The sequence below is a fragment of the Prionailurus bengalensis genome, chromosome B4, assembly GCF_016509475.1.
Source record: "Prionailurus bengalensis isolate Pbe53 chromosome B4, Fcat_Pben_1.1_paternal_pri, whole genome shotgun sequence".
In the NCBI taxonomy this organism is placed as follows: Eukaryota; Metazoa; Chordata; class Mammalia; order Carnivora; family Felidae; genus Prionailurus; species Prionailurus bengalensis.
The window spans coordinates 60002936-60026507 of NC_057358.1; the positions used below are offsets into that span (position 1 = coordinate 60002936).

Below are 23572 nucleotides of genomic sequence, written 5' to 3' on the forward strand. Positions count from 1 at the left end.
CATGAAAACAGTCCTCTAGAACCCCAGGCCCAGCCCTAGCAATACAATGTATATATGGATGGTCTCTCCAAAGGAGACAGCTAGTTTAAAAAACATGTTGAGGTCCAGTTCAATTGCTGAAAACACAGCCCATGGAGAACTGGGGAGCAAAAGCACACTTAATGTGTCTCAATTGCTTCTTCCGTCTGCATCCTTTTTGGATCTTCTATCTCCTTCCTTAAAGCTCCCAAACACTCATCCATGCTTTTCCCAGTGCGCCCACCACAAGTTCAGGCAGGGCAGAGCACGTACAAGCCACTCTGGACAGTAGAAAATCTATTAGCAGAAGGAGCCGTGAACCTCAGGTGAATAAGCTGTTTAGCCCTTAAAAACTTCAAAGTAAAAAAGTAATTGTGGCCATTCTTCAATCTCCTTCCAAAAGAAGGAATTCACCCTTGGGGAGCAATGGAGTCAGGTATATTATACTTGTATACAGGTACGTTAATAAGACTCTGGAAACAGAAGGAAAGATTTTGAGGACTATGGCTTTTGTGGGTCACCCAAGTGTTCTGACCCACCTGCCAGGGAACAATTGCTAAATTCTAGGGTCTTGGAAGGAAATAAGAAAGGTAAATAAAAAGACAAGGTATGCTCTGGGCAGTTTTGTAGTATAGTCCAAATTTAACGAGGAAGATGGACAATGAAAACAACTACCATATGATCCAATAATCCCACTCCTGGGTATATATCCAAAGGAAATGAAAAGCAGGATCTTGAAAAAATGTAACTCCCATGCTTATTGCAGCATTATTCACAACAGCGAAGACAGGGAAACATCCTAAGTGGCCATCAACGGATGAATGGATAAAGATGTGGCTTATATATACAATCGAATATTATTCGGTGGTAAAAAAAAAGAGAAAGAAATCCTGCCATGTGCAACAACAAGGATAGACTTGGAGGACATTATACCAAGTGAGGGAAGTCAGAGAACGACAAACACTAGATGATAACACTTATATGTGAAATCCAAAAAAGCCAAATTCCTAGTAACAGAGGATGGTGGATACCAGCAGGTGGGCGTGGGAGAATTGGAGAAACGTTATTTAAGGAAATTAGTAGACAAATTCTGGAGCCCAAGTGCACTAGGGATTATAGTCATCAATACTGTATTATGAACTTCAAGGTTGCCAAGAGACTAGATTTTAATTGCTTTCACAAAAAGAATAATTATGTGACACAATAGAGATGCAAACTAACTCTACGATATTAATCATAGGGTAATCATATTGTAGGAATAATCAGAGTAATATTTAATAAATAATTGTATCAAATCAACATACTGTACCTTAAACTTACACATTATGTCAATTATATCTGAATTTTAAAAAAAACACAACACTGGGGCACCTGGGTGGCTCAGTGGGTTAAGTGTCTGACTTGGGCTCATCTCACAATTCATGAATTTGAGCCCCGCGTTGGGCTCTGTGCTGACAGCTCAGAGCCTGGAACCTGCTTCAGATTCTGTGTCTCCCTCTCTCTCTGCTCCTCCCCTGCTCATGCTCTGTCTCTGTCTCTCAAAAATAAACAAACATTTAAAAAAATTTAAAAAAACAAAAAACAAAAAAAACAACAACACTGACAACCTCCTTCCTGGATCAAAATGCCAAAAGCTGAGAATGGGAGAGCTGACCCCACCAAGCACTCACCTCACCAAGCACCAATGTGAAGGGCTGTAAGGACTGGCTGGGCATACAGGGGGGAGAGACTCCACTGGAGGCTCTCCGTAGAGAAGAGAAGGCCTTGAAGCTTTTCTTTATGCCTTTAACCACAGTACATGGAATGCACTCTGCCTCCTTGTGGTTTTGTTACTCCTACTCATCCTCCAAGTCTCAGCTTAAATGTCATTTCAAGGAATTCTTCCCTGGCATCCCGATTCTACCCCCTACTCCATCAAAAATTTCACTGCCTACCATACCTCCTCTGTATAACTATTGAAGTATACCTGTCTCCTCACACTCTAAGCCCTGAGATAGGCACCATGCCGGAATATTTTGCCATCTTCTTCCTAGTGCCCAAGGCAAGGCCTGACATTTAGGAATTTAACTCATATTTATTTAAATGAGTAAAGGGTGAGAGCCAAGTAAAAACGACTATCATTGTACGTATTTTCTTTATTTTGCCTATTAATACTGATGTAGCTTGATCCAGACCTGCCAACCTCCCATGTAATGACTATATGGTAGTCCCTCGGTAAGCCCAAATTTCCACTAACTTGAGCCCCTCTGTATCTCAGTTTCATAGAATGGTCCTCACAAACACAGTGGCCAAACTGCCCAGAGGTCTTCCAATCAACATTCAGGGTGAAATGATTTATAAAGGGTATTAGTTTGCTAGGGCTGCCATAACATATCACGGACTGGGTGCCATAAACAACAGAAATTTATTTTCTCACCATTCTGGAGGCTGGAAGTCCAAGTTCAAGGTTGGGTTCCACTGAGGCCTTTTTCCTCTTCTTGCAGAAGGCTGGCTTCTCACTGTGTTGTCACCAATCCACCAGCAGAAGAGAGCTGAAAATAATTAGTGACTTACATTTTCATCATGATAGGGCATAAAGCACATTTGTATAGGGAATCAGGTATCCCAAATTTTGATCTGGGCACAGTTATTGATAAATATCCATATAATTGACTCCTTGGTCAAGAATTTACTCAGTTATAAAATAAGGGACCAAGTAAGATGATCTCTAAAGTCTGTTTCTGGTCTAACAGTATAGCAATTTCCTTGGAAGAATCAATTTTCTATCCCAACCTTCTATAGATCTACTGATCCATCACACGAGTTAGCTGCTGTGATTTAGCAACCTGGTAGCTAACCTCTAACAGACTGGTCAGAACCAAAACATTTAAGGAATAGTGTAACTAATTTTCTGGTAATACTACTACCTTTCTTCAGTTACACAAACCTGAAGTGCTAATAACCAACACAAATCAGCCTACCAAAGACGTCAGCTTTCCTCCTAACAAGGGATATAAATTTAACACACTACTGCAGATTTCCTTCATTTCCTAGTATTTTGTTTGGCTTAAACCAAATTTTTTAAATAAAGATTTAATTCTCCAGATTAAGTAATTTTATACCTATGACACTTCTGTCATGTCTTCACTGCTACAGTACAAATACAGTTGGTGAGAAAAAAAAAATCTGTTAATAATGAGACTTTTTAGCATTTTTCTTCAAAATAGGTATTTATTATTTAAAAAAATGATACAAACTGGCATTTTATGACTCACAAATTAAGAAAATTTTTTAAGTAATTTGTCTCAATCCTCCAAAAAAGTGTCCTCTGTCTTTACAGTCTTCAGTGGCAGTACATTTTGATGGTACAGAAAATAACTCCCAAACATTCCATATAACTTGTCAGAATGTACAAAGATATGGCAGAAGCCACAATCCCTACAGTAATTAAAAAAAAAAAATTCAAGTGTTACTGAAGTTATATAAACAGTAAGGGTTACATAATAGTAAACACCTGTGTTTACTAATTCTGCAATGCAAAAATGATTAGCTTTGTATGTTTTCGCTTTCTGTATGTTTAGTTTTATGTTTCAGCCTTTCCAAAACAAATGCAAAAGCTGAAAATTTTCGTTACCTAAAACTCCAAAAATCTGTCGTGCTGTGAAAAAACTCTTAAAAGCAGCATCGTTTAAATAGTGGTTAACTCACAAATGCGTATGCAACCACCACAGCTACCCTCACCGTTACTCATTGTGTCAGAGTCACCAGCTTCCGATCCAAGGCAGAACCAGATGCCATGAGGAGTGGGTACGCAGCCCAGGGCATCGAGGTGCTTGCTTGGGGCGGGGCGGGGGGAGGGTCAAAATGGAAGGAACTTTCCTTACAGAATCCAAGAACCTGATTAAAAGTAGCTCCTTTAAATTCTTTAATCCTTTTTGACCCCCTCCCTCCTCATCACTAAAATACAGATGGTACAAAGTCTTCACACAAAAGAGAAAATTTTTGACACTATTTTTACATCAATCCTAATAACAACCAATTTAGCAGAAACAACTAAAAAATGCAAATGTTAAAAGGTTTCCTTACTAAAGGGACTACAGATTAAGGTAGGTGCCAATCGGTTTCCTTAAAAAAAAAAATTCAAACACATTTTAGAGATCAGAGGTCAACACTATTTTAAAAGGCCTTTAAAGAAAAAACCGGAGGCCGTTATATCCATATCTGATCTATGTAAATCACCCTATTTTCAAATAACGTACATAATTTAGTATTTAAATTAGCATTGTAAGCAATAAAGGACAAAAACAAAGTGCCTACTGAACTTATATACTTTATGATTGAGATGGTAAATGTGTGTTTTACCACAATTAAACAAAAGAAGGGTACCTTTTGATAACACATCAATAAGGACACCGTGAAACTGTGCAAAGCACACATACATACGCCTCTGTTCTTATCAGAGTTGCACCGGAGACTGCTGCAGCAGGCTGGGCATACACACCAAAGCTGAGGCAACGCCTGGGCAGTGCTTTGAGACCACAATGACCAACCCCCTTTGGCATCTACAGAAGCAGGGGTGTTCTCTCTCCGGCTGGCTGTTCCTTCTGGAAGAGCTCTTTGATCTGGGCTATTCGGCCATAAAGCCTCTCTCTCAATGGAGGGATGTGGTAGCTAGGGTCCAGGATGTTTGTTACTCTGCGCTCTCTCTCTCGCTTCCATAACTTGTATGGGTGGGGAGGAAAAAATGGTCGCCCTCTTTCTCTTCGAATCTGTAACGTGATTCCACTCACAGCAAGCATCCCCCATACTGCCAGGATAATAAAGTCTAAAAGAACAACAGAAAAGCAGTTTGAACTCTTGTCTCTTAAATACCTAACACAGCTCTTAACATTTAACTTCTCATAGTTTAAATCTGTGCCATTCTTTCTCAGTACAATTAAGACTTTTTGGTGAGTTCGACCAAACATGTGTATCTCCTCATTTACAAACCAAGGAATAAATAAGGAAGCTACGGTTTTACATTTTAAAATAGGAATTTCTATGATGGCATTTGAAAGTCCAGACAGGCTGTAAAGGAATCAGTTGCTTGGATCCTTGGAACTCCAACATTTTATGACCAATGTCCACAGGCATAGTTGTTTGTTGTGTTTTTCTGCAGGTGGGGTGGGGAGAAGGCAGTCATCAAGATACACCTCACGAACATACACCATGGAACAGGAGATGCCACCTTGCTCTCTTTTTTCCCATTCCACTCAATATTGGGCCCCACCACACTCATAGGGTGGATTTAGAAATGCATGGAGAGAGTCAACACACTGTAACTGAGCTTCCAGTACAAGGCTTGGCAAAATACCGTCTTGTATGTAAAATTTCCAAGACAACATGGATTTTGAGGTCTCTAACCATCAACCTCCTATCCAATGAGGGCAGGCTCAGCATAATAGAGGTAAAGATATTGCAATCACGATTGTGCTTAAATATTTTCCAACGCTAAGATATGCTTTTCCATCTTCCATATTTTAACATTTCTGAAACCAATATATCTTACACTCACTATGAATACTTAGTTTAGTCATTTTCTCTTCCTCAAAAAGTTAATGGAAAACCTTTAACAGATAGAATCTTACAACTGTGGAAATGGTAACACTTCTAGACTGAAAATCACTTTTTCACTTTCAATTAGCAAATTACATGCTTCTTTAAAGGAGGGAAACAAGGGAATAACTTTAAAAATCAGGCTGTCATTCTCATCCCTCATCCCACCCCAATCTGTAAGGTGCCAAACAGTTTTGTTCTCAGAATTTTTCTCCCAACTGGGAATCTGACCAGGTAACCAAGTAATCCTGGTTGGGAAATTTCTTAACAAAATTCACTCAGTAGATTTTTAGAAGTGTGAACTTCCACCACTTACAAATTTAAATGATTTGCTCCTGTGGATCATAAGTTATCATTAACGGAAGGCTCTAATAGCATTTGTAGGGCATGGGTTTCCTCCTTTTGTCTAGTTAGCCTTCTTTCAATTGAGTTACCAAGTGCCCTTGTTGGCACAGGCAGGCCAATATTCTTATTTGACTGTCACTCCAGTTCTTGGATTTAGTCTTACCATTAGTTTGAAAAGGCACATTTGTGAAAGCTCTGTGGAAATCCATGTTGAGTGCTCTCTTGAGTACATTCAGAGTGATATGAGAAAGGCTTGTGTACAAGTAACTGTCAAAGGCCAAGACCACCGAGTAGGAGCCAATGAGTCCACAAGTCAGTATGTTCAGCTGTGGAAGAGTGCAAGAGTTTAGGCATGGCCACTGGTAGAACAAGAAATTGTTTCTATGCCTCATTACTGGCCTCAATCACAGGGAATCACTTCTCCCTCAGGGCCCATGAAATGGGATCAAGTCTCAGAGCTGAATAAAGGCTACCTGGCAGGTTAAACTGAAAACCACCTTCGAAACCCATAGTGAGTTCTCAAAACAGAACCTTATAGAAAATGTCTTCCCTGTGAAAGAACCTCAGCAACAAAGTCTAATTACACAAAGAATGCTTCTTTGGAGAGACCGCTGAAACTAAGCACCCACCAGGTTGTGAATTATAGTGAGCCCAACCTCTCTGCTCCCACTGTCCAAAGCATATGGACGGTGGGGACCTGCCTACTCCACTTGATGAAAAACACTCTGTGATCATTATAATCAGAACTTCTCCTGCTTTCACAGTAATGAGGCTATTTAAAATTAATCATCTCATAAAGATTGTCCTACAGCTCTCCCCAGTAAATAAAACATGCAAAATGATGCAACACGTGAGCAAGTGAAGGCCCGGGACAATATAGTGAATGAATCTCATTGATGAAACACTCACTATTCTTAAGCAGCCCATGAAAACTACTGGAATGAGGACAGCTATGCAGGAGAAGGTCACCCAGAACACACCATCATCATGAAAAATCTTTAGGTTCCCTGAAAAAGCAAGAAGAAATCAAGAGTTAACAACAGGTTTACCAAGTTCAATTTCATCTTCTCAACATCTGAACACAGACACACACGGAAAGTTTATTGTAACAACCAAGGCATAGGCTGGCATTTCGAAATGAATTCTGACTTTTTTGATTTAATGGCCAATACAATCTCCTTTGAAGGATGTGTCTTAGAAGGTCAAGGGGTGGGATCAAGCAGGTAAATGCTCTGCATTTATTCCCAGGGAAATGCAGAAGAGGCTGGATGAGTCTAAACTCTTCCATTCACTAGCTGTGATGCTGGGCCTCACATTCCTAACCCATAAGATAAGAAGATTGAACTATTTTGTAGTTCAAACCATCCTCTCTTGCTCTATGCTTCTATCATTCTGTGATTTTGTACTGCAAAGTAAAAAGTGCAAGTAAATGGCATTCAGAGATAACTGTATGAAATCCCACCCAAAATGAACAGCAAAATCCTTTTACTAGATTTTTACCATCAATGCATTTCCTGTCCAGCCACTGCAGACTAGAAGATGTGACTCCTCACGTATCAGGAAAGATAGGAGCTAACCACTGACCGCACACCTACTGAACCCTTCTCCAACATGCAGCACACCTGGGGTGACCCAGGAAGAATATATTAGAACTCCTATTTATAAATTAAGTTTAGAGGCGAGGATATAAGCTGGACAATTATCTGATACTGATACTGACACCATCATTCAGCCCAACTGGAAGTGGCCCCATATCTTAAGACCCATAAATCCCAGGAGAGGGGGAGTTCCATAGCAAGATCGGACCTTGGGACCATACATTCTGAGAAAGCGAACAGTAACGTGCTGCAGTGAGGTGGATTTATGGGTCATATTCTGTAGTTTAACTCTATTAACCTTCACAAAATACACATGCAGCTTAAAAAAAAAAAAAAAGTCAAGGAATCCAGGGATTGAAAACAGTAGTCGTGATGCCAGTATGTGAAGACTGACCCTTTCAGAGTATAAGCTCTTTGCTGGCTACATAATAAGGTGAAAACAGTAGCAAATTAATTAGATCTGAGAAGTTAGCCGCCAACTAAAATTTTAATGCCTAAAAATTTTTTAAATTTTAATGCTTAGAAATGTTTAAAATTTTAATGCTTAAAAATAGGACTTTGCATCCACTGGAGACACTGATCCTGTCTTTCAGCAATGAGTCAGTTCATAAACAAACACATTAACTATTAAAAATTCTAACCAATCATCCCTCCAACCATTAACAAAACAAGGGAAGGGAGCTTATTAAGTAGTTGATTTAGTGCTTTAGAATAGGGCCCTGAATACGCATTTTCAACAAACCTCCCTGTGAATCTGTCCTTTAGGCAAATCTAAACATTGCTATTGAGCATCAGACTATCTAGTTTTTATATATAAAGGTATCTAGTTTTTTTACATATATTGCTACCTGCAAGGGGGCCTGTGGGAATGAACTCATAGGTTTGCTAAAATCAGAACAAAGGGACTTGGAATAGTCAGTAAACACACAGGTTGTCAATTCTTTCTGGTCTCGGGGAAAAAAAGTCTTCAGAGAGCCAACCACACTCTGTCATATCATGCATTCTTAAGAGGTGACAGCCTCTTATATTCTTATATCTAACATTTCCATCAACTTTAATCTGAGGTTGATATATATAAGATATACACAAGAACTAAATTAACTTTAAGCTGAGGTTGATATATATAAGAACATTATCACAAGAAGGAAATAGCCTAAAAGAGTACCTTAAAATATAAATACTCCTTTTTTTTTCTGCATTTTTGACAACAATCAGGAAAAGTAAGTTATTATGCAACCACAAAGGGCAGTAGAATGTGCCACTCAGGCATGTGGATTATTTTGAGCTGAAGGCACTCAAGACCCAGCAGAGTCAGGAAAAACTTTTATTGCTTCCTTAACTGCCTAAAAGAATGTAAATAGGGATCCTGGCCCAGGGAGAGAACAATTAACAGAGATAACTATTTTCTCTGAAAGACTTAACTGCCTAGCAGGGCAAACCTCTGATTACCAAATGTCTGCTCCTCTTATCTTCTTGTCTTCTTGCTGAATTGCACCCCCAACCCCCACCATCTGAAACCCTGCACGCTTACCCCATTTCTTAGCTCCATATGACACAGAGGTCTGAAACTGCCTGCCTTTGGGTCTCATATTTTTCTGGGTCTCCTGTATATACAAAATTAAATTTGTTTTTCTCTTATTAATCTATCTTATGTCAATTTAATTATTTTACCAGCCAAAGAACCTTAGAAGGATAAAAAGGAAATTTTTCCTCCCCTACAAAAGAAAGTTAACTTAGAAAAGTTAACCACATTCTAAAAATTGACAGAAACTGAATTACTTTAAGAAAAAAAAATCTCCGACACTATCCCTGTGCTACTGACCTAGAGGACAGTAGGTACATTAGAATATCTGGGGTTTGGCAGACGGTGGAAATGAAAACCAGGAACAAAGCACCAGGTTCCCAACTCAGCTCCAACAGAGCCACACCCAATTCATCTGTGGGATAAACGGAGCTTCTCCTTAAGATTCACGGTGTACTGGTACTCCCTAGAGTGCCACATCACAGATACAAATTTCCAGAACTCAGGGTGCCTGGGTGGCTGAGTCGCTTAAGCGTCCGACTTCGGCTCAGGTCATGATCTCATGGTTCTTGAGTTTAAGCCCCACATCAGGCTCTGTGCGGACAGCTCAGAGCCTGGAGCCTGCCTCGGATTCTGTGTCTCCCTCTCTCTCTCTGCACCTCCCCTGCTCATGCTCGGTCTCTTTCTCAAAAATAAAAACATTAAAACAAAACAAATTTCCAGAGCTCTACAGGTAAGGCCCCAAGTCCCTGAGATGCAGTAGTTGTACCTAGAGAGCCCAAATAAAGGTCTTTCAAACAAAAAACTGAACACACAAAACATTACATATCTCCTACCCAGGAAAGCGAAGAACATCACTGAGGAGACGAGGAAGCCCAACACTAATCCAACACACAGCATGCAGAGCAGGAGGATTCCAAATCGCCACCAAGCAGCTACCAAGAAAATCCCACCAACGCTTCCAGCGACGGCTGTCAGAATCAGACGAACTGCACAGAAGAAGAAGATGAACTGTTTGACCAGAGGTGGCTTTTCCTACCACATGCTTCAAATACACAACACCATCACCAGAGCCAACCTTAGCCTTCCTGTAGGCCAGGTACTGAGGGGGTGACATGACACCAGCATGGCGGCGGGGGGGCGGGGGGGATGTTGTTGTCCAGGGAGGGGCTGGCCTGAGCCATGGGAACCAGCAGGTGAACTATACCTCCCAGGACACGTGACAGGTGTGGCTTGGCACAATCTATAAACAGGGGCTAAGGAAGAACGGGGAACAAGCATTCTGTTCAATGAGACATGGCCGGGTTTTGTTTTAAGGTAAAGAAAATCTTATTATTTTTGATGGTTATAAATCTCGTATCTTCAATACACTACAGAGCTAGAACACAGGTTTATAATCAACATGGCCCTTCATTTCCCTAAGTACCAAGGAATTCACCATGCAGATTAAAAACCCAGAGGAGAAGGTCTAAATAAGTAGTTTAGAAAAGATGTCTCCATTATGGGTGGCCCATTATTTACACACGTAATAGCACACACAATACTGGTCAAACTACACAAAGAAAGGGGGAGTGTGAACACAACACCTTTCCAATGAAACTGTATTATTTTCACTTACCATCATATTTAACAAGTGTCAGTCTTGTAATCAGTATGTAGAAGAAGAGTCCCATGAAGATAAAGCCTATGAAAAACAATTCTAGTAGCAAAGCACCAGAAAAAAAAAAAATACAAGCTATGGTTACGTATTTTTTTTTACAGTGCAATTTAAATTTCTAACCTACAAATATATGCTTCAGCTCCCAGAATTTACACATATTAGGACATTTAGAGGAAAGAAATAATTACCTGAAAGATAAGAAAAATTTAGAAATCATATTAAAATGAATGCGATATTAAAGTACTAACTATTGGATACGCTCTTGCATAGAGGTCAGTTTCAGCTGGTAAGTTGTTAACTGTTAATTTCAAAGCTCATTCTAACATCCTCATAGTTCCCACTGAAAACAAGAACAGTATACTTTTGTCATTGTATCTGATCTGAATCTCATCACACTCAATTTGTTACGTGAGCAAAAATAAAAAGATAAAGCAAAATAACAAACTCTTCTAAAGCAAAAAGTGACCTTTATACCTTCCTTTAATTCATCCTTTTTTGTCCAGGATGAATAATTAATCACTGTCTTCACCCACTAAAATACCTAGTAATATATCTGGGACCTTGCCTGGGGCTTAAAAATTAAATTCTTTGTTACAGAAGCATTCTATACTTTGAGGAATGAAACATTCTTCACAGAGGTTTTCTTGAAGATGGCGGCTTAGGAGGACGCTGGGCTCACCGCACGTCCTGCTGATCACTTAGATTCCATCTACACCTGCCTAAATAACCCAGAAAACCGCCAGAGGATTAGCAGAACAGAGTCGCCGGAGCCAAACGCAGACGAGAGGCCCACGGAAGAGGGTAGGAAGGGCGGCGAGGCGGTGCGCGCTCCACGGACTGGCGGGAGGGAGCCGGGGCGGAGGGGCGGCTCGCCGGCCAAGCAGAGCCCCCGAGTCGGGCTTGCAAAAGCGGAGGGGCCGGGCGGACTGTGTTCCGACAGCAAGCGCGACTTAGCGTCTGGGAGGTCAGAAATTAACAGCTCTGCTCGGAAAGCGGGAAGGCTGGAGGACAAAGGGAGGGAGAGCTGCTGAGCCCCCTGACAACAGAGCTCAGTTTGGTGGGGAACAAAGGCGCTCGCCAGCGCCATTTCCCCCGCCCATCCCCCAGCCGAAATCCCAAAGGGAACCGGTTCCTGCCAGGGAACTTGCTCGCTCCGCGCAAACACCCAACTCTGCGCTTCTGCGGAGCCAAACCTCCGGCAGCGGATCTGACTCCCTCCCGCTGCCACAGGGCCCCTCCTGAAGTGGATCACCTAAGGAGAAGCGATCTAAGCCTGCCCCTCCTGCCCCCGAGCACCTTGCCTACCCACCCCAGCTAATACGCCAGATCCCCAGCATCACAAGCCTGGCAGGGTGCAAGTAGCCCAGACGAGCCACACCACCCCACAGTGAATCCCACCCCTAGGAGAGGGGAAGAGAAGGCACACACCAGTCTGACTGTGGCCCCAGCGGTGGGCTGGGGGCAGACATCAGGTCTGACTGCGGCCCCGCCCACCAACTCCAGGTATACACCACAGCACAGGGGAAGTGCCCTGCAGGTCCTCACCATGCCAGGGACTATCCAAAATGACCAAGCGGAAGAACTCCCCTCAGAAGAATCTCCAGGAAATAACAACAGCTAATGAGCTGATCAAAAAGGATTTAAATAATATAACAGAAAGTGAATTTAGAATAATAGTCATAAAATTAATCGCTGGGCTTGAAAACAGTATACAGGACAGCAGAGAATCTCTTGCTACAGAGATCAAGGGACTAAGGAACAGTCACGAGGAGCTGAAAAACGCTTTAAACGAAATGCATAACAAAATGGAAACCACCACAGCTCGGCTTGAAGAGGCAGAGGAGAGAATAGGTGAACTAGAAGATAAAGTTATGGAAAAAGAGGAAGCTGAGAAAAAGAGAGATAAAAAAATCCAGGAGTATGAGGGGAAAATTAGAGAATTAAGTGATACACTAAAAAGAAATAATATACGCATAATTGGTATCCCAGAGGAGGAAGAGAGAGGGAAAGGTGCTGAAGGGGTACTTGAAGAAATCATAGCTGAGAACTTCCCTGAACTGGGGAAGGAAAAAGGCATTGAAATCCAAGAGGCACAGAGAACTCCCTTCAGACGTAACTTGAATCGATCTTCTGCACGACATATCATAGTGAAACTGGCAAAATACAAGGATAAAGAGAAAATTCTGAAAGCAGCAAGGGGTAAACGTGCCCTCACATATAAAGGGAGACCTATAAGACTCGTGACTGATCTCTCTTTTGAAACTTGGCAGGCCAGAAAGAATTGGCACGAGATTTTCAGGGTGCTAGACAGAAAAAATATGCAGCCAAGAATCCTTTATCCAGCAAGTCTGTCATTTAGAATAGAAGGAGAGATAAAGGTCTTCCCAAACAAACAAAAACTGAAGGAATTTGTCACCACTAAACCAGCCCTACAAGAGATCCTAAGGGGGACCCTGTGAGACAAAGTCCCAGAGACATCACTATAAGCATAACACATACAGACATCACAATGACTCTAAACCCGTATCTTTCTATAATAACACTGAATGTAAATGGATTAAATGCGCCAACCAAAAGACATAGGGTATCAGAATGGATAAAAAAACAAGACCCATCTATTTGCTGTCTACAAGAGACTCATTTTAGACCTGAGGACACCTTTAGATTGAGAGTGAGGGGATGGAGAACTATTTATCATGCGACTGGAAGCCAAAAGAAAGCTGGAGTAGCCATACTTATATCAGACAAACTAGACTTTAAATTAAAGGCTGTAACAAGAGATGAAGAAGGACATTATATAATAGTTACAGGGTCTATCCATCAGGAAGAGCTAACAATTATCAATGTCTATGCACCGAATACCGGAGCCCCCAAATATATAAAACAATTACTCATAAACATAAGCAACCTTATTGATAAGAATGTGGTAATTGCAGGGGACTTTAATACACCACTTACAGAAATGGATAGATCATCTAGACACACGGTCAATAAAGAAACAAGGGCCCTGAATGAGACATTGGATCAGATGGACTTGACAGATATATTTAGAACTCTGCATCCCAAAGCAACAGAATATACTTTCTTCTCGAGTGCACATGGAACATTCTCCAAGATAGATCATATACTGGGTCACAAAACAGCCCTTCATAAGTTTACAAGAATTGAAATTATACCATGCTTACTTTCAGACCACAATGCCATGAAGCTTGAAATCAACCACAGGAAAAAGTCTGGAAAACCTCCAAAAGCATGGAGGTTAAAGAACACCCTACTAACGAATGAGTGGGTCAACCAGGCAATTAGAGAAGAAATTAAAAAATATATGGAAACAAACGAAAATGAAAATACAACAATCCAAACGCTTTGGGACACAGCAAAGGCAGTCCTGAGAGGAAAATACATTGCAATCCAGGCCTATCTCAAGAAACAAGAAAAATCCCAAATACAAAATCTAACAGCACACCTAAAGGAACTAGAAGCAGAACAGCAAAGGCAGCCTAAGCCCAGCAGAAGAAGAGAAATAATAAAGATCAGAGCAGAAATAAACAATATAGAAACTAAAAAAACTGTAGAGCAGATCAACGAAACCAAGAGTTGGTTTTTTGAAAAAATAAACAAAATTGACAAACCTCTAGCCAGGCTTCTCAAAAAGAAAAGGGAGATGACCCAAATAGATAAAATCATGAATGAAAATGGAATGATTACAACCAATCCCTCAGAGATACAAACAATTATCAGGGAATACTATGAAAACTTATATGCCAACAAATTGGACAACCTGGAAGAAATGGACAAATTCCTGAACACCCACACGCTTCCAAAACTCAATCAGGAGGAAATAGAAAGCTTGAACAGACCCATAACCAGCGAAGAAATTGAATCGGTTATCAAAAATCTCCCAACAAATAAGAGTCCAGGACCAGATGGCTTCCCAGGGGAGTTCTACCAGACGTTTAAAGCAGAGATAATACCTATCCTTCTCAAGCTATTCCAAGAAATAGAAAGGGAAGGAAAACTTCCAGACTCATTCTATGAAGCCAGTATTACTTTGATTCCTAAACCAGACAGAGACCCAGTAAAAAAAGAGAACTACAGGCCAATATCCCTGATGAATGTGGATGCAAAAATTCTCAATAAGATACTAGCAAATCGAATTCAACGGCATATAAAAAGAATTATTCACCATGATCAAGTGGGATTCATTCCTGGGATGCAGGGCTGGTTCAACATTCGCAAATCAATCAACGTGATACATCACATTAACAAAAAAAGAGAGAAGAACCATATGATCCTGTCAATCGATGCAGAAAAGGCCTTCGACAAAATCCAGCACCCTTTCTTAATAAAAACCCTTGAGAAAGTCGGGATAGAAGGAACATACTTAAAGATCATAAAAGCCATTTATGAAAAGCCCACAGCTAACATCATCCTCAACGGGGAAAAACTGAAAGCTTTTTCCCTGAGATCAGGAACACGACAAGGATGCCCACTCTCACCGCTGCTGTTTAACATAGTGCTGGAAGTTCTAGCATCAGCAATCAGACAACAAAAGGAAATCAAAGGCATCAAAATTGGCAAAGATGAAGTCAAGCTTTCGCTTTTTGCAGATGACATGATATTATACATGGAAAATCCGATAGACTCCACCAAAAGTCTGCTAGAACTGATACAGGAATTCAGCAAAGTTGCAGGATACAAAATCAATGTACAGAAATCAGTTGCATTCTTATACACTAACAATGAAGCAACAGAAAGACAAATAAAGAAACTGATCCCATTCACAATTGCACCAAGAAGCATAAAATACCTAGGAATAAATCTAACCAAAGATGTAAAGGATCTGTATGCTGAAAACTATAGAAAGCTTCTGAAGGAAATTGAAGAAGATTTAAAGAAATGGAAAGACATTCCCTGCTCATGGATTGGAAAAATAAATATTGTCAAAATGTCAATACTACCCAAAGCTATCTACACATTCAATGCAATCCCAATCAAAATTGCACCAGCATTCTTCTCGAAACTAGAACAAGCAATCCTAAAATTCATATGGAACCACAAAAGGCCCCGAATAGCCAAAGGAATTTTGAAGAAGAAGACCAAAGCAGGAGGCATCACAATCCCAGACTTTAGCCTCTACTACAAAGCTGTCATCATCAAGACAGCATGGTATTGGCACCAAAACAGACACATAGACCAATGGAATAGAATAGAAACCCCAGAACTAGACCCACAAACGTATGGCCAACTCATCTTTGACAAAGCAGGAAAGAACATCCAATGGAAAAAAGACAGCCTCTTTAACAAATGGTGCTGGGAGAACTGGACAGCAACATGCAGAAGGTTGAAACTAGACCACTTTCTCACACCATTCACAAAAATAAACTCAAAATGGATAAAGGACCTCAATGTGAGACAGGAAACCATCAAAACCTTAGAGGAGAAAGCAGGAAAAGACCTCTCTGACCTCAGCCGTAGCAATCTCTTACTCGACACATCCCCAAAGGCAAGGGAATTAAAAGCAAAAGTGAATTACTGGGACCTTATGAAGATAAAAAGCTTCTGCACAGCAAAGGAAACAACCAACAAAACTAAAAGGCAACCAACGGAATGGGAAAAGATATTCGCAAATGACATATCGGACAAAGGGCTAGTATCCAAAATCTATAAAGAGCTCACCAAACTCCACACCCGAAAAACAAATAACCCAGTGAAGAAATGGGCAGAAAACATGAATAGACACTTCTCTAAAGAAGACATCCGGATGGCCAACAGGCACATGAAAAGATGTTCAGCGTCGCTCCTTATCAGGGAAATACAAATCAAAACCACACTCAGGTATCACCTCACGCCAGTCAGAGTGGCCAAAATGAACAAATCAGGAGACTATAGATGCTGGCGAGGATGTGGAGAAACGGGAACCCTCTTGCACTGTTGGTGGGAATGCAAATTGGTGCAGCCGCTCTGGAAAGCAGTGTGGAGGTTCCTCAGAAAATTAAAAATAGACCTACCCTATGACCCAGCAATAGCACTGCTAGGAATTTATCCAAGGGATACAGGAGCACTGATGCATAGGGCCACTTGTACACCAATGTTCATAGCAGCACTCTCAACAATAGCCAAATTATGGAAAGAGCCTAAATGTCCATCAACTGATGAATGGATAAAGAAATTGTGGTTTATATACACAATGGAATATTACATGGCAATGAGAAAAAATGAAATATGGCCTTTTGTAGCAACGTGGATGGAACTGGAGAGTGTGATGCTAAGTGAAATAAGCCATACAGAGAAAGACAGATACCATATGGTCTCACTCTTATGTGGATCCTGAGAAACTTAACAGGAACCCATGGGGGAGAGGAAGGAAAAAAAAAAAAAAAAAGAGGTTAGAATGGGAGAGAGCCAAAGCATAAGAGACTGTTAAAAACTGAGAACAAACTGAGGGTTGATGGGGGGTGGGAGGGAGGAGAGGGTGGGTGATGGGTATTGAGGAGGGCACCTTTTGGGATGAGCACTGGGTGTTGTATGGAAACCAATTTGTCAATAAATTTCAGAAAGAAAAAAAAAAAAAAAAAAAAAGAAACATTCTTCACAATATTTTCTTCTCAATCAAGAAAAAATATAGTAATTGAGAAAGAAATGCATATTTTAATTGGTAATTTATTAAAGCAAGTTTAAAGAGTTTGAGATCAGGATTATTTTCACTCTTCCCTTGATGCTCCAGTATACCCCTTGTTAATGAATTAAATTAGGATTTTTTTTTTTAGTAATTGAAAACATTGTTACATAAAAGGCAGCCCAAAAATTCAAATCAATTCAGCGAGCATAACGTATACAGTCATTCCCCCCTTATCCGTGGATACTCTTTTCACGGCTTCGGTTACCCCGTGGTCCGGAAACAGATGATCCTCCTCCTGAGGTTCACCAAAAGGTCAACAGTAGCCTAAAGCTCACTGTGTGCCAATTCCTACCTACATCATACAACTCACATCATCTCATCGTACAGGCATTTTATCATCTCACATCAGCACAAGAAGGTGAGTGCAGGACAAGAAGATATTTTGAGAGAGGGGGACCACACTGACATAACTTTTATTACAGCATATTGCCATAATTATTCTATTGCATTATTGTTGTTAATTTCTTACTGTGCCCGATTTATAAATTAACCTTTATCATAGGTATGTATTACAGGAAGAAACATAGTATATATAGGGTCCAAGTACTGTCAGTAGTTTCAGGCATCCAGTAGGGGTCTTGGAAAGTATGCCCCACGGATGGGGGAAGGGGAGGAACTATGGTATTTCGCTCCCTGAATGGTTTTCACCGAGGAGATTGTGGGAGTTCCTGTTTGCAGTCTCAACCTCCTGGACTAAGCAGACATTTCAATCTACATATAATATACCACAGACCTGCAGCATGATTCATGGGAAACATCGTCAACCACCAATACCAAAATCCACATATTCTTACACAGATGTCCTGATTTCCAACCAGTTATTTTTAGTTGGCTATCTGACCTAGCTAGCAATTGAAGAAGTTTGCTGCGCAAATCCAATCTTGTTTCTCTCCTAAGAAGAGGAAGTTATACTCCATCATTAAGAGAAAAAATTAAAAAGCACAGCAACTAAGTAAAATCTTTACTGAAAGAACCCCAGTCACAAATCTATGAAGACAGTTGGAGATAAGCAGTTACTTAATCTACTTAGGGGTCATAAATCTCCTAGCAGAATTTAAGCAAAAAAGACCACAGCGCCTGAAAATTAGCAACTATAGCAAAATACCTGTTTTCCAGAATCTGTGTCCAAAGAAACAAATGAAGAGACCAAGCAGGGCAAAAAGGGTGAAGAACACTTTGGTTGACACTCTTCCTAAAAGAAACAAAAATTTAGTGGATAATAGATCCAGTTTGATCCTGGTATTAGGACAAAGCATCACGAAAAAAGCAAAGTGAACTGACAATAATTTATTTCACACATATATATATATTATAAACCTACTTTAAAAATACCCTTGCCAGCCCTAACCAATTATTTTATGTGGGCAATGAAGACCAATGCTACTGCTATAACCAAAAGAGGAACCAGACAATACATGCTTCCTGACGAGGTATGTAAGCTCTATTGTGACATATTCTTGGGCTCTTGTGTGTGAGCGCGCACGCACACACGCAACTAATAGTTCTGTTTCTTCACAAACTACAAGAAAAAAGGAGGGCAACAAGGGGGAGAACTAGGGATAAAAAGAGATTTAAAAGACACTTCAAGGGGCGCCTGGGTGGCTCAGTCAGGTAAGCGTCCGACTCAGGCTCAGGTCATGATCTCACTGTTCCTGAGTTCGAGCTCTGCGTTGGACTCTGTGCTGACAGCTGAGCCTGGGGCCTGCTTCGGATTCTGTGTCTCCCTCTCTCTCTCTCTCTGCCCCTCCCCGCTATGACTCTTGCGCTCAAAAATAAACATTAAAAAAAGTTTTTTTTAGGGGCGCCTGGGTGGCTCAGTCAGTTGAGCATCCGACTTCGGCTCAGGTCATGATCTCGCGGTTTGTGGGTTCGAGCCCCACATCAGGCTCTGTGCTGACGGCTCAGAGCCTGGGGAGCCTGCTTAGGATTCTGTGTCTCCTTCTCTCTCAGTCCCTCCCCAACTTGTGCTCTGTCTCTCAAAAATAAATAAATGTAAAATAAAATAAAATTTTTTTAAGACACATCAACTAAATATGATATATAGGCCTCATGTGAAACCTAATTTAAATTTTAAAAAACCTGAAAAACAATTGGGATGATTGGGAAAATGCAAATACTGGCTGTTAATCTGATGCTATTAAAAAATTATCTTCAAAATTTTTCACTGAAACTTATGTTGGTGATACTGTGGCTATTACTTTTTAAAAACGGCACTTTTTTTTTTTTTTTTTTTGAGACAGAGAGAGACACAGCATGAACGGGGGAGGGGCAGAGAGAGAGGGAGACACAGAATCAGAAGCAGGCTCCAGGCTTTGAGCCATCAGCCCACAGCCCGACGCGGGGCTGGAACTCGCGGACCATGAGATCGTGACCTGAGCTGAAGTCGAACGCCAATCTGACTGAGTCACCCAGGCGCCCCAAAAACGGCACTTATCTTGAAGAGACACACATACACACACACAGAAATTCTGTGAGGAAAAGGACAGCCAGGAATTTGCTATTAAAAGAAAATCCAATAATAAAGGAGGGCCAGGGGTGCCTGGCTGGCTCAGTCAGTAGAGCATGTGACTCTTGATCTCAGAGTTGTGAGTTCAGGCCCTACACTCGGTGTAGAGATTACTTAAAAAAAAACCTTTGGGGTGCCTTGGTGGCTCAATAGGTTGAGCACCTGACTTCAGCTCAGGTCATGATCAAGTGGTTCGAGATTTCAAGCCCCACATGGAGCACTGTATTGTCAGCCTGTCAGCATACAGCCCACTTCGGATCCTCTGTTCCCCTCTCTCTGCCATTCCCCCACTTCCACTCTCTTAAAACATAAAAACATTAGAAAATAATAATAGCAAATTAAACTAAAAAATAAAATCTTTAAAAAAATAATAACGGAGGGCTGGGAGACAGAGACCCAGGTGTGCACATAGCTGAAACAAAATAATAGCCATGAATCAAAACTGTTAAGGCTGAAAAAGTGGTATAGGAAGGTTCTTTGAAGCTCATCGTAACAAAAAAATTTAACCAAAACTCACATTAAAATAAAAGAACAGGCATTACACTATATATCGCACATGAACAAATTACTGCCCATCTTCATTACACATACCGCTTTTGAAAAAAATTGAAGCACTCTAACAATAAAGCACAATATGCTTCATGATGCCAAAGAATCCCAAATCTCATGGTCCTTAATAGGCACCAACTTATAAATAACATGAACTGAAAGATACAGCTTACTAAACAGAAAAATGCACTCACTAAATTCACCGTCATGACTCCTTGTGAGATAAACACAAGAAAATAACCCCTGAACTAAAGATGAAAACACCTGTACAATTTCATGTGAAAAATGTTTTAACCTGCCACAGATCAAAACACATAAAACACTTAAGGGTGCTCAGATGCAAATACCATGAAGAGCTACATTTAAGAAAGAAACACAAGCCAGAATTTGCAGGGTATGATACATACCCACACAGCAGTGTTTCTGAGAACAAAGCACCCAAAAGAGATGAAACAAAAGATAAAATGCCCTGTTCTGCTTATTTCAGACCCGTGGTTGAATGCTGTTCTATGACTTAATTTTTATACCACAAACATGGAGATTGCTGGGATAATTCTTTTTTAAATAAAATGTAGTGGCAGTTTCCAGTAAGTATAATCATCAAGGTTAGAAAGATCTGCTTCCCCAATAAAACCTGACACCCACAGTTAGATATTCCTCCACGATATTAGGCAGCAGAGAGAAACTAAACAGAACCCCCTATCACACAGTACCAGGAAAGGACAGAAAAAAACATCCAGGTAAAACCAGACAGCAGAAGGTTTCATAACAGGTAGACCCTAGAAACAACACGAGAGGCGAAATGGGCACTTTTGGGGGGAGTGCAGACAAAGGAGTGAACGGATGGGGAGAATGGAAGACAGTCCAAGTGTAGAGGGTCTTCAATCATCACAGTATCACTCTAGGTTATGATACACAGGCCAAGGTCTTAATTAAAAGGCAATGTGGGGGCACCTGGGTGTCTCGGGCGGTTGAGTATCTGACTTGGGCTCAAGTCATGATCTGATGGTTTGCAAGTTTGAGTCCCACATCAGACTCTCTGCCATCAGCGCAAAGCCCACTTCAGATTCTATGTCTCACTCTCTCTGCCCCTCCACTTGCACTCTATCTCTCTCAAAAATAAACAAACATTAAAAAAAAAAAAAAGGCAATGTGGATACTTCCTCCCTATTCAAGCTCAGGAAGGACATCCTCACATACATGGAGCTTGAAAATGAAAGCAACAACTGGACCAATGTTACTAGGAGGGGTCAACCCTAGGTTGGAGTAATAGGATCAGAGCTCTCCTTCTTAGGCTAACACAACAGACTGAGACCCAGGAGAGAGAGGCTCTGATTAGGAGGGCCTCTAGTATGGAAGGGCTCAAGGGAAGGGGAGTAGAGGAATGCAGATGAGATTAAGTCTATCAGTGAAAACACAAAATTTACATCTGCCTGGGTCTCCGACACTGTATCTCTCCAGGATCCTGAGCATGGTTGTGGAAGACTGGGTGGGATGTGATACAGCTCCAGCAGAGGAGAGGAAGCCCTGATCCCCAAACACAGTGGAGAGACTTCATTCTTTAGAGCAAAATTCTTTGATAGTGCTATTTGGACTCTTCTCCAATTTCTTTCCTCCTATTTGTTCTTGAGCATACTCTGGTAAGGCTTACCCTAGCACTCCAATGAAACAGCTCCAACCAACAGCCTCCACATTGCTAAATCCAACGGTCATTTTTCAGTTCCTAATTTCCCGACCTCCAAACACTGGAGTGCCTAGTATCCTTAGACTCCGTTCCTTTTCTACATTCTCACTCCACAGGTAATGCCACTTAGTCCATGGCCTTAAATGCCATCTATTAAGCTGATGACTTCCAAGGTAATCTCCAGCCCAAACCTCTCCCCTGAATTCCAGCATACATATAACCAACTGTCAATCCAACATGTCCATCTGAATGCCTCCTAAGGTTCTCAAACTGAACGTGTCCAAAACTGAACTCCTGATACATCCTCCCAAACCTGCTCCTCCAACAGTCTTTCCTGCCTCCGTGAATGGCAGCCCTAGCTCTCTAGTTGCTCGGGGTTAAAACGGCAGTCATCCTTTTCACCTCTCTTCAACCGCCTCATCTAACCCACCAGCAACTACTACTAACTCACTATTTCAAACTACATGCAGCCACTCATGGGTCAACTCTGGGACAATCTGAACATGAAAATAACGATAGTGATAGATTATAATCCAGAGAATTAAGAATCCATGGGTTCTTGTATACAAATACATAAATTAAATAGGGGAGAAAAGAAAGCTTTTCCTTACAACAGAATGCCAACTAATAACTATGAAAATTGATGAAATTAGAAAATTGCCATTTGGCAACCACTGAGTAATGAACGTTTCAGGCAAAGATCATGGGATGCTAAACCTAGCAAGGGAGAATTGAAGAAGGGGATATCTAGCTGCATTCAGAGTCCTGCCTAAAAATACTTAAAAGGAAAACAGTTACTTTACAAAGGAGAAACCTGGCAGACACCACTAACCAAATATTCAATGTTACCACCACCGGTAATGGGACAAATAGATATAAAGTGCCTCCTGAGTGGGACACAACATCACTTCTTTGTATTCCTGCCAAAAATGCAAACCGTGAATTTAATCACGAGGAAACATGAGACAAACCCCAACTGATGATCTTCTAAAAAAAGAAAAAAATAGCACCTACTCCTCAAAAAGGTCAAGGACTTTTTTTTTTTTTTAGGTTACTTATTTTGAAAGAGAGAAAAAGAGAGTGCGCGCAAGCAGGGGAGGAACAGAGAGAGAGGGAGAGGGAGAACCCAAATAGGCTCCGTACTGTCAGTGCAGAGCCTGATGTAGGGCTTGAACTCACGAACTGCAAGATCACATAGGTCAAGGTCTTGAAAGACAAAATGAGACTAAGTAATCGTTCCAGATTACAGAAGACTAAAGAGACATATCAGTTAAATGCAACATGTGATCACATTTTTTAAAATAAAGGCAACTAGTGGAATGACTAGTGAAATTTGGTAGCGTCTGTAATATTAAATAACAGTGATGTGAATTACTGTCAATTTTGTGAATTTGATCTTTTTACTATGCTTACATAAGAAAATAAAATTTAAGG

The 23572-nt window shown here is 40.9% G+C and overlaps 1 protein-coding gene across 2 annotated transcripts in view; it reads right to left on the reverse strand.

Moving 5' to 3' along the window:
* Positions 1 to 3208: 3208 nt before the first annotated feature.
* The window catches only part of TM7SF3 (transmembrane 7 superfamily member 3), a 42731-nt gene continuing 22367 nt past the window's right edge, over positions 3209 to 23572 (reverse strand). Inside the window, exons 7-12 of one of the 2 annotated variants that reach the window (XM_043561438.1) lie at positions 18505 to 18591; positions 10676 to 10756; positions 9894 to 10046; positions 6847 to 6944; positions 6101 to 6263; positions 3209 to 4822 (exon numbers count right to left, since the gene is read on the reverse strand). In XM_043561438.1, coding sequence (XP_043417373.1) covers positions 4560 to 4822; positions 6101 to 6263; positions 6847 to 6944; positions 9894 to 10046; positions 10676 to 10756; positions 18505 to 18591 — 845 coding nt within the window. In that variant the 3' untranslated portion in view covers positions 3209 to 4559. Of the gene's footprint in view, positions 4823 to 6100; positions 6264 to 6846; positions 6945 to 9893; positions 10047 to 10675; positions 10772 to 18504; positions 18592 to 23572 lie in introns of both variants that reach the window. The other variant, XM_043561437.1, reaches the window with a different exon arrangement.